General features: G+C 36.3%; 1 protein-coding gene across 2 annotated transcripts in view; it reads left to right on the forward strand.

Annotated features, from left to right (window-relative positions):
* sip1 (septin interacting protein 1) overlaps positions 1 to 13,362 on the forward strand; it is a 56,936-nt gene that overhangs the window by 37,601 nt on the left and 5,973 nt on the right. For both annotated transcript variants that reach the window (XM_081751974.1, XM_081751973.1), the window contains exons 9-13: positions 504 to 757; positions 4,834 to 5,030; positions 7,381 to 7,599; positions 9,263 to 9,357; positions 10,752 to 10,863. In XM_081751974.1, the coding sequence (XP_081608100.1) occupies positions 504 to 757; positions 4,834 to 5,030; positions 7,381 to 7,599; positions 9,263 to 9,357; positions 10,752 to 10,863 (877 nt within the window). The remainder of the gene's footprint in view (positions 1 to 503; positions 758 to 4,833; positions 5,031 to 7,380; positions 7,600 to 9,262; positions 9,358 to 10,751; positions 10,864 to 13,362) is intronic.

Here is a 13,362-nt window from a genome sequence, read left to right on the forward strand (position 1 = left end):
TCTAAAACACCAGATATTTATTTTACTGAAATATATCTATCTGGTGAATCAGCATTAATTTCAACTGTTAATTAGTGTAACCATAATAGTCTTTAAACCTACAAACACTCCACGGAATTTATAATTTTTAACAATAATAATATTTCTAAAACATTTCTGTAATAGGCTTGAAGTCTACATTATAATTCGAAACTAACAATTTTACCAAGTATTTCTTCTTTTTTAACGGCGTGTTATTAATTTCAAATTTAGCATTTTTCGAAGTCTTCAACACCTACATACATGTGAAAATTTTGCAATAAGTACTATGGTAACTTTCGCGCGACGCTATATCTAGCAGTTCCTCAACCGGTATATCTAATTCTCTATCTGCGCATGCACCAAACTTTGTTCGTAATAAATATGATAGCTAAGCTAACTATTTAGGAAATGAAATTCTTTTATGATCTTCATGTGTATAACAAGTTTACATGATCTCACGTATTGTATCTTTTATATTTTAGGACAAATATTATGAAGAGTACAAATTGTATGATCTTGGTAATCTTGCTAGTACATTGGTGGCTCCGATAATTAAGGATCAATTGAAGGACTGGGATGTTCTTCAGGAACCAAAGAAGCCATTGGATATGTTTAAGCAATGGAAAGATCTGTTGGAAATGAATGAAAGTCATACTATTACTATGGGAGTAACGCAAGATCCATATCACAAGCTCATATGGGAAGCATGGATGCCAAGTGTTAGAGCAGCAGTAAAGTACGTGTAAACTAGACATATTGTCGATTATGTTAAACATGTTTTCTTGAGTACTTACTTCTATACAGCAAAAGCAAGTCAGTTCTGCAGATTTACCAATGCAAATTTTCGTATGTAGATTGAATTATTTTGAATTCTGCAACATATTTCTTCCACATTCTTATCATCATACTCATTCATTTATCTTAATAATCCATCTGCTTTAGCCTATAGGCCTTATAGGCTAACTAGAATATTTGGTTAGGGATGGCCATGGCTCCTTACTTCTGAGAATTAAGAGAATGTTGTCTGTGGCCCAACGGTATTTTAGGAGGGTGTGACCCCTTCTAGTTACGCTTATATCTACAGGACATAATCATAGGACGGAAAACTTACAGATTGCAGCGAGGTTCAGTGTCATCACCGAGGACGTCTTTGGTAGTGTAGGGAGAGTGCGAATGGAGATCGTGTTATTCAGAAATGAAAATAATTCCTGTTCTTGGACACAGTTCATAGACGTTCAAATGTGGAGAAAATGTAGACGTTCAGTGTGTTCGCACTCGTTATTTAGGATCTGCACACCTGGCTTTCTGGAAAGGACGATAAGCTACGTATTCCTCTCATTTCTGGTTTTCATTGAAAGAGTATGACTAATGCGTCGTGTCTTTGTGATGTCATCAGTCCTACATCTGGACACCGTGCTAGACCGCAGTTTTCAGACGAATGACGCGCGTCCCTATATTACCAGCGATTACCCAGTCTGCTATAGTCGGTACACGCCTTCTACTCTGGCTTGCTAGAATTCTGGCCAAGGTTCTATCGTGCGCATATATTACATGCAGAGCAGACTATCTTAATGGTTCCCAATTTGGGGGAGTTGAATAGCAAGCAAGGGAGTGCAAGCTAATAACAATAAACTATGAAATAATGAATGAAGTGCCATCTGTAATGACCACTGACAAATTGATTTTATCAAAATTCACAGCCGCAACATGTTTGACATTTTGTCTTTGTCATGCGAAAGACGGAGAAGAGTTTGCAAAGGGGGCGTCAGGTAAATAAGGTTGGGAACCACTGCTCTATCGGAACTCCGGCAACGTACATGGCCATAACGCTAAGATCTAGAGCGAGCATGGAGTGTCATACTCCAGACACATTCAGCATTTTTAAGATCGATTATACATGCCCCAACTGAAGATACGGATAACGATATAAAAGACAGATTTTACGAAGAAGCGGAACGGATATTTGACCAACTCCCGCGATACCATATGAAAATTCTATTAGGGGATTTCAATTATTGGAGATTCTCAGTTCGGATTTAGACGAAATCGATCAATTATCGACCAAATATTGACCATTCGCCAAATACTCGAAAAAAAGTAGGAATACAATACGCCGGTACATCAACTATTTATTGATTTTAGAAAGGCGTACGACTCGGTTAGGAGAGAAACATTATACAACGTTCTTACAGAACTTGGAATACCGAGAAAGCTATTTAGATTAATTAAGATACGTTTAAATGAATCATAAAGTAAAGTCCGGGTAGGAAAATTTTTGTCCACGAGCTGTCACGTCAAAAATGGCCTGAAACAAGGAGATGCGTTGTCGCCATTATTATTTAACTTCGTTCTGGAATACGCTATAAGGAAAATCAAAGATAGCAACCTGGGCGTACAGTTGAACGGTATTCACCAGGTTATGGCATATGCTGATGATGTAAATTTAATAGGGGATGATAGGAGAACTATAGAAAGAAATGCAGAGATCTTATTAAACGCTTGCAGGGACATGGGTTTAGAAGTAAATGCAGAGAAAACTAAATACATGGAAGTGCGTCGTAACCGGAATACAGCAAATTATGGATGCGTTAAAATATTAAATAATACTTTTGATAAAGTGGATAGTTTCAAATATCTAGGATCAATATTAACAGAGGCAAACCATATTCACGGAGAAATTAAACGTCGACTAAAAGCAGGGAATTCGTGTTACTATTCGGTTCAAAATCTCTTGTTGTCGCGAATTCTGTCGAGGAATGTGAAGCTTAAAATATACAAAACGATAATCATGCCTGTTGTTCTGTATGGCTGCGAAGCATGGTCACTTACTCTGAGGGAAGAACATAGACTGAAAGTATTTGAAAACAAGATCCTGAGACGAATATTCGGACCCAAGAGGAACGGAAATGGGGAATGGCGGAAACTTCATAACGAGGAACTGCATAATTTATATGGTTTACCCAACATTGTTAGGTTCGTCAAGTCTAGGAGGCTTAGGTGGGCGGGTCATGTAGCTAGAATGGAAGAAAGTAGAGACGCTTTCAAAGTCTTGAGTGGAAGACCAATCGGAAAACGACCATTAGGAAGACCTAGGCGGAGATGGGAGGACAATATTAAGATGGACCTCACAGAGATTGGAATACAAAGTAGAAACTGGATGCAGTTAACTAAGAATAGAAAACAGTGGAGAGCTTTTGTGAACGCGGCATTGAGCCTCCGGGTTCCATAGGCCATAGAGTTTTATATATATATATATATATATATATATATATATATATATATATATATATATATATATACAATATAATATCTTGAGGAACATGTTTGAGATCATCATCTCTGTTTCGAACGCCAGACGAAGCAATGTCTCTCTCGGGGTATGTGCTAGGACTGTCTGCAACCGTTTGCTGGACGTAAGGCTACAATTACAGATGTCATTATCCTGGCTTTTTCCCCCTTCCGCCTTGCTACGGTGCATACCGCTTCCAATGTGTCGCGAACGAAGCAGTTGAAGGAGTGAATGGCGTGTCATTGTGTTTAGGTGACAGCTGCAGGTGTGGCATCGACTGGATGAGCTGCACTTTTCACATTGTGTAGAGCAGCAACACATAGGACCAGTACCAAGCATTATAGTGTGGAGAGCCATATTTTACACTGTGTATAATTATGCGCACAGGGTCCTACGTACATTTATGGACAAAATATAGAGAAGTTAAACGACTATATCAGTACGTTGTGTGCTCTCCTACAACCTTAAGACAGATTTGATCTCATACATCTAAAATATTGTAAAGGTGCTGGATGATATCTTAGAAAATAAGATTCCACATTTACTCAACCAGATGCCGCAGTTTGTCAAAGTTTGTTGCCGGGGTTGCAGACCAGATCAGAAGCTGACTGGTGATCGTGCAAGCCAGGAGAAATAACGCAGGTATTATTGGTTGGTTAGTTTGAGTTTAGCGTCCCTTTCAGCACCCATGCTATATTAGACATGGACCTACATCTTAACGTGGAATCCGAACCACTTGAGCTCTCACCGGGAATCCAAGTGTCGGAGAAGGCGTTTTGATGTTGAAAGAACCATCTCCCTGATGGTGCACGAACCTGCTTGAATGATGTTCTGAATGTACAGCTGATTTTTCCTGTATGAACACCAAAGACGAACAGCCAGTGTAAAATATGGCTTCCCACACTCTAATGCTTAGTACTGTTTCTATGTGTTGCTACTCTACACAATGTGAAAGGTGCAGCTCACCCAGTCGATGCCACACCTGCAGCTGTCACCTAAACACAATGACACGCCATTCACTCCTTCAACTGCTTCTTCCAGACAGTCCTAGTACATACCCCGAGAGAGACATTGGTTCGTCTGGCATTCGAAACAGAGATAATGATCCCAAACATGTTCCTCAATAATAATAATATATATATATACACACTTTAATAAACACACACACACACACACATATATATATATATATATATATATATATGCATGTTCGTGTGGTTCTGAGCCCACATAAATAGTAAGAACTTGAGTGTTGTATAACGATATAAAGCAAAAATCGACTAATCAGTTATTACAGTTCGTATTATTATTATTTGAAGAATTTAAAGTTAAGAATCTAACCGTAACTTTTTTAATTCAAAATTTACTTTTCTGTACTTGATTCCTATTACAATGATTTTAACTAAACTTAAAATTATAATAGAAGCTAATAACATTATTGTAACTAGTAAAGTAGTACAAGAACAACACTAGATTATGATGCCAATTCTTTGTTAACATAATGATCTCCTTTCTGATTCCAGTGGATGGAGCTGTCGCAAATGTGAGCAAATGATAGAATTTTTAGAGTATTGGTTGCCGCTAATTCCGAGTTGGGTACTTGATGTTGTATGTGACCAATTAGTGCTTCCACGAATACAACAAGAAGTTGAAGAATGGAATCCTTTGACGGATACGGTTCCAATACATGCATGGCTTCATCCTTGGCTACCTTTGTTAGGTTAGTATTTAATTTATATTGAATACACAAAGCAAGGTACGCATAGAACTAAATTTGAAAAGAGCTTTGTATTATTTATCAGTTCACATCCAAAGATTTTTCTTCGAGCAGTATTTCTGTTTCTGTCGGGATAACGTTGAATATAAATATCTAATCTTAGTTCCGTTTAAAGAAATCCACTTATTTTTTTTTCTTTTTCTAAAAATAGGTATCCTTAAAAACTTCTACATATTTGTAAGCTTTAGTTACAAGTAAATGTAATGTCTGGCTGAAATTTACTTCTGAGAGAGTTCATAAAATTTGATATATAAACAAAGAAAAATGTTACATTTAGTGCATGGGGTTTCTAGTTCGATACGTGGCCAAGTAAGTTTGCGGTGGGCAACGTCGTGTCCATGGGTTTTCTCTGGTTTCCTCTCACATTATTATCCCACCGATATTCCCATTATCATTCAGTTGCCTCCGTCTCCTTGAGCCTAAAGGGCATAATCGTGTAACGTTAAACTGAAAGATTTTATTTCATTTTAATTCCAAAGGAAAACGTTGATTTGTTTTTATTGTATCAACTTTTTTTTTAGACATAGGACGTGATAAAATGTCTGCACCTTTGAACAACCTAACCATCATCTGAAGACTTGTGCTTGTTCATTTTAGTTATTCAATATTTCGATGCATCAGCACTTTGCCGTAATTGTGTTATCTAATTAAATCTAATAAAAAGACTTAACGATTGAAGAAAATATAAGAATAAATAATAATTTCAAAATGAGGCCACGATTTCTCAGTAGTACCAGATTAAAATTTTCATACGTGCAGTATAATGGGATCAATACATAGTGAAACGGCAGTTTAATGCTAGGGTAATAGATAGCCAATAACTTCAATAGCCAAGCTAGCCAATAAGCCAATAACTTCATTGCTGAAAACGTGAGGAAACAGTTACTGAAAGCAGTTTTGTTCTTAAGGAAACTGATTTTTTTTTTTCCTTCAGTAGGTACATGTATTGTAATGCTATTTCATCATTTGTATGTAATATAGGAATTTAATAGTGGATCCTTGTAAGGGTAAAGTTAACAAAATAATTAATCTTTTGTCGTAGATATGATGTGTAGTATAAGCAAAAATGCATTCTAAAGAAAATGAATGTGCACAAAAAATATCAGAAGACAATTATAGTTCAGTTTATTATAATCCACCGTTATATTCTACATTAATTCATTACCCATATTCTGATTCAAATTCTACCTTCTATTAAGTACTTGAGTTATTTTGTTAATAGTATATATTTTTTTTTCTTCAATGAAATGAATACTACACTACGCGACACCGGATTAACGTTTGGCGTCAACCAATAAGCTCGCATCACTCTCTTGCTAAACCTTGTGTGAGAAAGGTGTCTTTTCTTTTGCCTCAATTTGGTTCCTTCAGTTAAATATTTTCTTCCGCTCTTGTAACATCTTCAGCATCACTTTCGTTTCAATCCTTTCTTTTACATCTCCAGTTGTAGTTTTTGCTATCCTATAAATATATTTTACACAGAGTAATCTTGGACTCAATCTCTGTTATTGGTTGTCATTTTTTAATTTGTCACTGAAAGGAAATATTCCTAGCTAAATATGTTCCCAGCGTGGAAAGAAATACAGTGAATTCATGATTTTCTGGGGGCATTTAATCGGTGCTCGTCCCCCCCCCCCCAAAAAAAAAAAAAAACTATTGCAAAATTCATAAGCAGAAAGTAAACAGACATGGAATTTGACAATGAGGTTCGAGTTCACAACGACTTTTCAGGTCTTCCCCATCCTTTCCCCTTTCTCGAACTTTTTTAAACAACCTGACTGCACTCAATGACAATGAGGGAGAGGTGAATAAAGTTGGGGAACAGTCAGCTGAAAACAAGATGACGCACGGAGCTGCATGTTATCACATCGAATGCCTTCTAGACTACTTGGAAGGGAAAGAGGGTAGTCTGCTGAGTGTCAAAATCATGATACGCAAGATGAGATCATCGATCTTAAAAAAAGAAAACTCTGCGAAACAAAGTTCTACATGAATTTGAACTGTCAGATTGTTCAAGCTCTTTTGCGTACGTATTTCTTTTTTGTTTGTTACAGTTTATTAAGGCACTATTCCTGAAAATACAATACAGGTAAATTTTAGTATAACATTTGTCTATTCATTATATAGTTCTTATTTATTTATTTATTTATTTATTTATTTTCTGTATTTGGATTAACAGTAATTTTGAGTAAGGTTCTTGGAAAATACGGGAACGAAGTTCATTTTAAAATTTTTTGAATCACTGTATGTTCATGCCTTGTAGTCTTACAAAATACATTATTTTCTTTCTTAGGTGCTCGTTTGGAAGCTGTATATCCTATTATCCGCCACAAGTTAACAAATGCTTTGGTGAATTGGCATCCGTCAGATCGATCTGCAAGGCTTATGCTTTTACCTTGGCATAAAGTCTTCTCCAAGGCTGATATGGACGCATTTCTGATTAAAAATATCCTTCCAAAATTACAGTTAGCCATGCAAGAATTTATAATCAACCCACATCAGCAGCATCTAGGTACTCACTTGTGTTCACTTAGCATTTTATAAATCAGTATGCAGTGTGTTTAGAACGTTTTTCTTTCTGGTACAATTTGCCGTACTAACATTTTATGAATAAATTCATCCATTAGAACATAGACTTCTTCAGGTTGTACATAACCTTCATAGTTGTTAAAATTTATATCATGCGGAAAAATGTGCTAACTTCATTAGTGTTATTAAGCTTTTAGTAGCATGATAAGAGAATGGTAGTTGTATACTGTTAAACTAATAAAAAGTATAAAGTGTCAAATATTTTTCAGTGGTGGAAATAAATAGAAACGACTTTTAAAAATAGAAATCAACGTAGTCATTGGAACTATTTGTCTGTAATAAAACCGTAATTTCTTGTTTTATGTTATCGTTGAGCATGAAGGAATGGCTTCTCCCTGTTATTATGCGAGTTGAATATTAATATTATGAGAATATCCATATTATAACCACTTTCGGTATGAAGGTATCGGTATATCCTCACTTGCTGCAGTAATAGAACAGGATTTGTTCTCATATGAAACAAAAGAGAGAAAAGCCCAAGTGTTAAAATTTTAGAATTTCTTATAAGGTAGAATTACGGAGAAAATTGCATTTAGTAAAAAATCTTAATTGATTTTTCCTCCCTTTCAAAGTAAATCTTTTGATAAATATGCATGCTTGCTGGTAACATGGAGATAGATAATGTCTTCAAATATAATATGAAATATGAGAAAATATTAATCCTTGAATGTTGGGAAGCCTAAGGTTCATCTTGCAGTGCATCTTCGTAGATGATACCAGCAGATTGCACGATTGATATGTCAAAAATATTTGCATAAACTCAACTTCTAGAATTTTGACAGCACACTTTTCTCTCTACTGACAGATCGTTTTATCCATCCCATCCTTAGGCAGAAAGCAGATACTGGGACCTATAGTGTGGTCCTAAAATAGACCTTTGCTATAGATGAATTAGTGTTATAGGAAAAGATCTGTATCTTGAGAGATACTTTTTCGTTATAGAGTGTGTGCACCCGTGAAATGCATTGAATTCAAGCCTCAGCATAATTCAGTCCCGACGTCAGTAATAGGTCTCGTTTTTCACAGCCACGAACTTGCATAATGACGTAAAGCAAAATCAATCAGTCGAAGTAAATTTCGTGGAAAGGAGTGAGAATGTTTGGGATGTGATAAATTGAATGGAACGGAGGAGGAATTTCAGTTTCAGTTTCCAAATACAAGCGCTATTAACCGTATATCACGTGCAGTACATAGCTTTAAATACGTAGGGCGTAAAAGTGTAATCGTGAAAGTGCATTTGAATTTTCTTCTGCTAATACACACTGCGACACACTTCTCAAATTTAATCACATAGGATTTACGGTTCTTTGCCCAGAATTAGTATCATCAATTGGATTCGCAGTTTCGAACTTACTGTCAATATAACATTTAGTGGATAATCTAACAGGCATAACAGAGGACATCAAGATTTTAATTTGACACTAAACGTCAACATCAGCAAAATGAAAAGCTGACACCTTATTTAATTCACAAAGGAACTTTAAATGCTGAACAGGAATTAAGTTTTCTTTTCTCTGTAAATTAAGTTATTTATACTAGAATTAATCATTTAAATTACAATTACAGAACCTATATTTATTTTTCAGATCAGTGGAATTGGGTTATGGAATGGGAGGATTTGCTGCCAACACCATGTTTGGTGAGCCTTTTAGAGAAGTTTTTCTTCCCTAAATGGTTGCAGGTAAGCAAGAATAATAAATGCAAATTGTGAATATTTGAATGAATAATGATTGTCAGCTCCTCAACAATAATAAAGTCGATCGCCAACAAAAGTGTATTGTATATACACTATATATACACATATTTTTGCCAATATCTCTGGAAAGACTCTGCCAATTAAATTTGTTCAAGTTTATAGAGTTTAAGTGGTATTTTAAGCGCTAGACTTTCCGAGACGTGGGTCTATGATTTACGTGGGATGTCGAATCACATGTGCTCCCATTATATGCATTCCAGTGTGATAGAAGAAAGTGGCTCAAGAAATTTGTACAGACCTGGTTATTGACATCTAGATGGCCTTCTCGATTATTTCGAATTGTAGAAATCACAGATATACGCATTAATGTTTAGCTCCCAAGAACATTATTCTTTATTAGTCCATCCTGGGTAAAAATATGATATAATTAGTATCTAGGAAATGTCATAAAAGGAAATGCGAAACCGAGGATGTTCTAGATTGGGTAACGCTTGTGCTACACTGCTCTTTCTAATTCGGATTCCAAGTGAAAATTAATTGTTCATCCTTACTTCTTTATAGTCGTTGTGATGCCCGGAACGTTGAACTTTATAAGCACGTCGCATCACATTATCACATTTTGCTGTTTTTGGATTGCAACCGTAGTATATGGCATTGAAGTCCAATATTGTATGATATTCTGAGGCGCCGACATGGAAGAGGAAAGACAAAGGGAAATGTTTCGTTATGCAAGGTCATCTGTGGGAGCGTAACGGCCCTCTAAAAATTAAATACGTATTTTATTCATAGAAAGAAATGAGAATCAAGCAAATGGAAAATATTTCTCACATGCGCTTGGATATGGATTAGTTTCTTAAAAATTCGAAGCTAGTTGGAAATACATTAACGTGGCACTTTGGATAATTACTTACAATTAATTGCAATTCATTTTTCAGGAGATTTGTGGAGTGGCAATATAGTATATAACGAATATCTTAATAAATATTTACTTCGAGGGAATTTATTATCTCTGTAATATTAATTGACTGGAGTCTATCGCCAGCCAGTAGACCATTGGATAAGGGCACTATAATATTATTGCCTGTTTAGTTGTTCACTTCATCAGTAGCTGCTATTATTATTATTATTATTATTATTATTATTATTTTGTTTACCGGTTTTCATTGAGTATTAAAGATTTAACAACTTTCTTATAAAATCATACTTCCATCATGTGTATAAGTAGTAGACGGACGAGAATGTTAGAGAAAATAAAATGCTTTCATGTCGAGGATTAAGGCCTTTAAAGTATATTACATAAGTGTAAATATTTTTTTTACACTTAATTTCAGTTATAATTTAAAAATACTATTATGCATTATTTTTCTCCTTTTTAATAGATCCTTACAATGTGGTTGAATCATTCGCCGAATTACGACGAAATTACAAATTGGTACATGGGTTGGAAGAGTATGCTGTCTGAAAAGTTGTTGGCCGAGCCAGTAGTGAAAGGTAAGAAAAAGCTTAATGCGATTTATGATTATGTAAGTCACTGAAAAACGATTGCGACAAGAATCTTATTTGAAATTAGTAGGATTCATTTATTTGCTTGCTATGATAATTGTTAAATGTAAGAAAACAGAATACCAACAGTTCGTGGCCCATAAGACTGACAACCTATTTAATAGGCTTCTACAGGGTGAGCACAGAAACAGTCCCAGATTTCAAATTAGTGTAAATGTAATATGCGAAGGAATATTTTGCTGAAATTTTAAACAGTGATACATAAACTCAAAAAGTTTTTGTAGCAATAATTAAAATCACAAACACTCGATATGCGAGCCACCAGTAACGCGGGAAATATCGAGGCGGTAATCTAGCTCCAACCACACGTTGTGAAGCATATCCGGTGTGATGGGGTTGACAGCATCACTGATGCGTTTTTGGAGATCGTTCAGGGTTGCGGGTAGTGGAGGTGCATACACTTTGTCCTTCACAAATCCCCACAGAAAGAAGTCACAAACAGTGAGGTCAGGTGATCTTGGAGGTCACTTGCAAAGAACTTGATCATTGACTCCAGAGCGCCCTATCCATCGGTTTGGGAGGTTCTCGTTTAGAAACCTGTGTCCAGCACGATGCCAGTGTGGCGGCGGTCCATCTTGTAGAACGAAGTCGTCTGTCTCTGCATTACTAAGTTGCGGAATCAACTCGTTACGTAGCAATGCTAAGTAACTTTCACATGTAATTGTTAGTTCCTGAAAGAAGAACAGACCGTGCACCCGACGCTCTGATACTGCACAAGAAAAACATTGATTTGCGATGAGTCACGTTCCACATTTACAGTTGCATGAGGATTCTGGGTTCCCCATATCCTTACATTGTGTCTATTCACTTTTCCACTTATGTGAAATGTCGCCTCATCGCTGAAAATGATCGTCAGAAAGTTTTCGTCGTCCTCCAGGAAATTTTGCATAGTCTCACAGAACTCACGGCGCTTTACCTTGTCTTGTGGGTATAACTTCTGAACCAACTGCAGTCGGTAGGGTAACACCGCAAACGCTTGCGTAAGATCTTGCTTATTGTTGTTTGTGGCATCTGCAACTCTCTGCTAGCTTTACGTGTAGACTTCTGTGGGCTGTGTACGAAGGCTACTCTTACGTGCTCCAGTTTTTTCGGAGACTGGACGTCGCACTGAATGTGTCCTTTTCTTTGATCACAAATGCACCCCGTCTCAATAAACGTTCTATGCCACTTCACAATGGATTTGTGTGTGGGTGGATCAGCATTAAATTGTCGTTTGAAATCACGCTGCACTCTCACAAAACTGCTTGTTTTTGCAAATTATAAAACGCACCAGCTTCGCTGCTGTGGGGTGAACGCCATTTTCGATGTTATTGCCCTCTAGCTGCCCTGGTCAGAACTAGGATTCTGAAAGATAGATGGGAAAATAGTTTGAGTTTACTGAGCTCTGTACAAAATTTCATGTAAATATTCAATTAAATGTTAATTATATGGCACTTTAAAATCAGGTACTGTTTCTGTGCTCATGCTGTATTTCCTATGGTTCAGGACAAACATGTAAAAGTAATGAAAGATCTAGTTAAGAGATTTAACTTCCTTTAATGTATAATGCATTTACGACGTAAGTACACACTAGACATGGGAGGGGCATTCCAACTCACTTATTCACTTACACCGAGTTCGCAAAGTCCATACAACAATACAAGTTTGTTACTGTTCACAGAGAGGTACAGACGTGCCCGTCCATTTACCAAAATAGAAATACTATCGCTGTCTCGTCCTCCGTTCCTATAGTTCTGCTGGGGTCACCGACAGCACCACGTTGACATCGTGGGAAGTGGTGCTAAGGCAGCCGAAGAAAGCATTTTGCATGCTTGAATGACAAATATACACGTAGGTAAAATTACAAGGACTAGAAAGCTAACTGATAGCTGTTTGGAAATTAACAGTTAAAAATGCATTTAATAGCCAAAATTTTGTTAAGAATTCGTTTAAATTAACTGAAGTTCAGTAACTGGTGAGATAACAACTTAATGAAAAGTGGCTTCATTAGACATTGAAAAAATGAGACAAGTTAATATAATTGTGATCATGCAGTTATCTGATAGAAACCAATGCGTTATTTATAGTCATGTTTAATTTGTAATTTGATAGAGCCCATCCTTAAGTAAATTAATCTAGCATCCTGTATACAAGTGATGAATAAACTACGCCCCACGTGATCACTGAAAGCTGTATCTAGCCCGCGACATGATTCCTAATCTGACGAATGAAGGCACTGAATGCTACAGTTGTTTTTAATAAATTATTAAATTATATTTGGGCGCCTAAAGTATTGTGTTTTTTGTCTCCCTTCTAAAAAAGTTTGCCGATCACTGCTATAAACATACATTTCAAATTGACAATCTCAGACACTGAAATCCGAATACAATTCTTGAATATTCTAAGAACGTTGTCGTCGTAAAAGTCGGAATAAACGGTTGAAAGTCA

This window comes from Thermobia domestica, chromosome 3 (assembly GCF_964235325.1).
Source record: "Thermobia domestica chromosome 3, izTheDome1.hap1.1, whole genome shotgun sequence".
Classification (NCBI taxonomy): Eukaryota; Metazoa; Arthropoda; class Insecta; order Zygentoma; family Lepismatidae; genus Thermobia; species Thermobia domestica.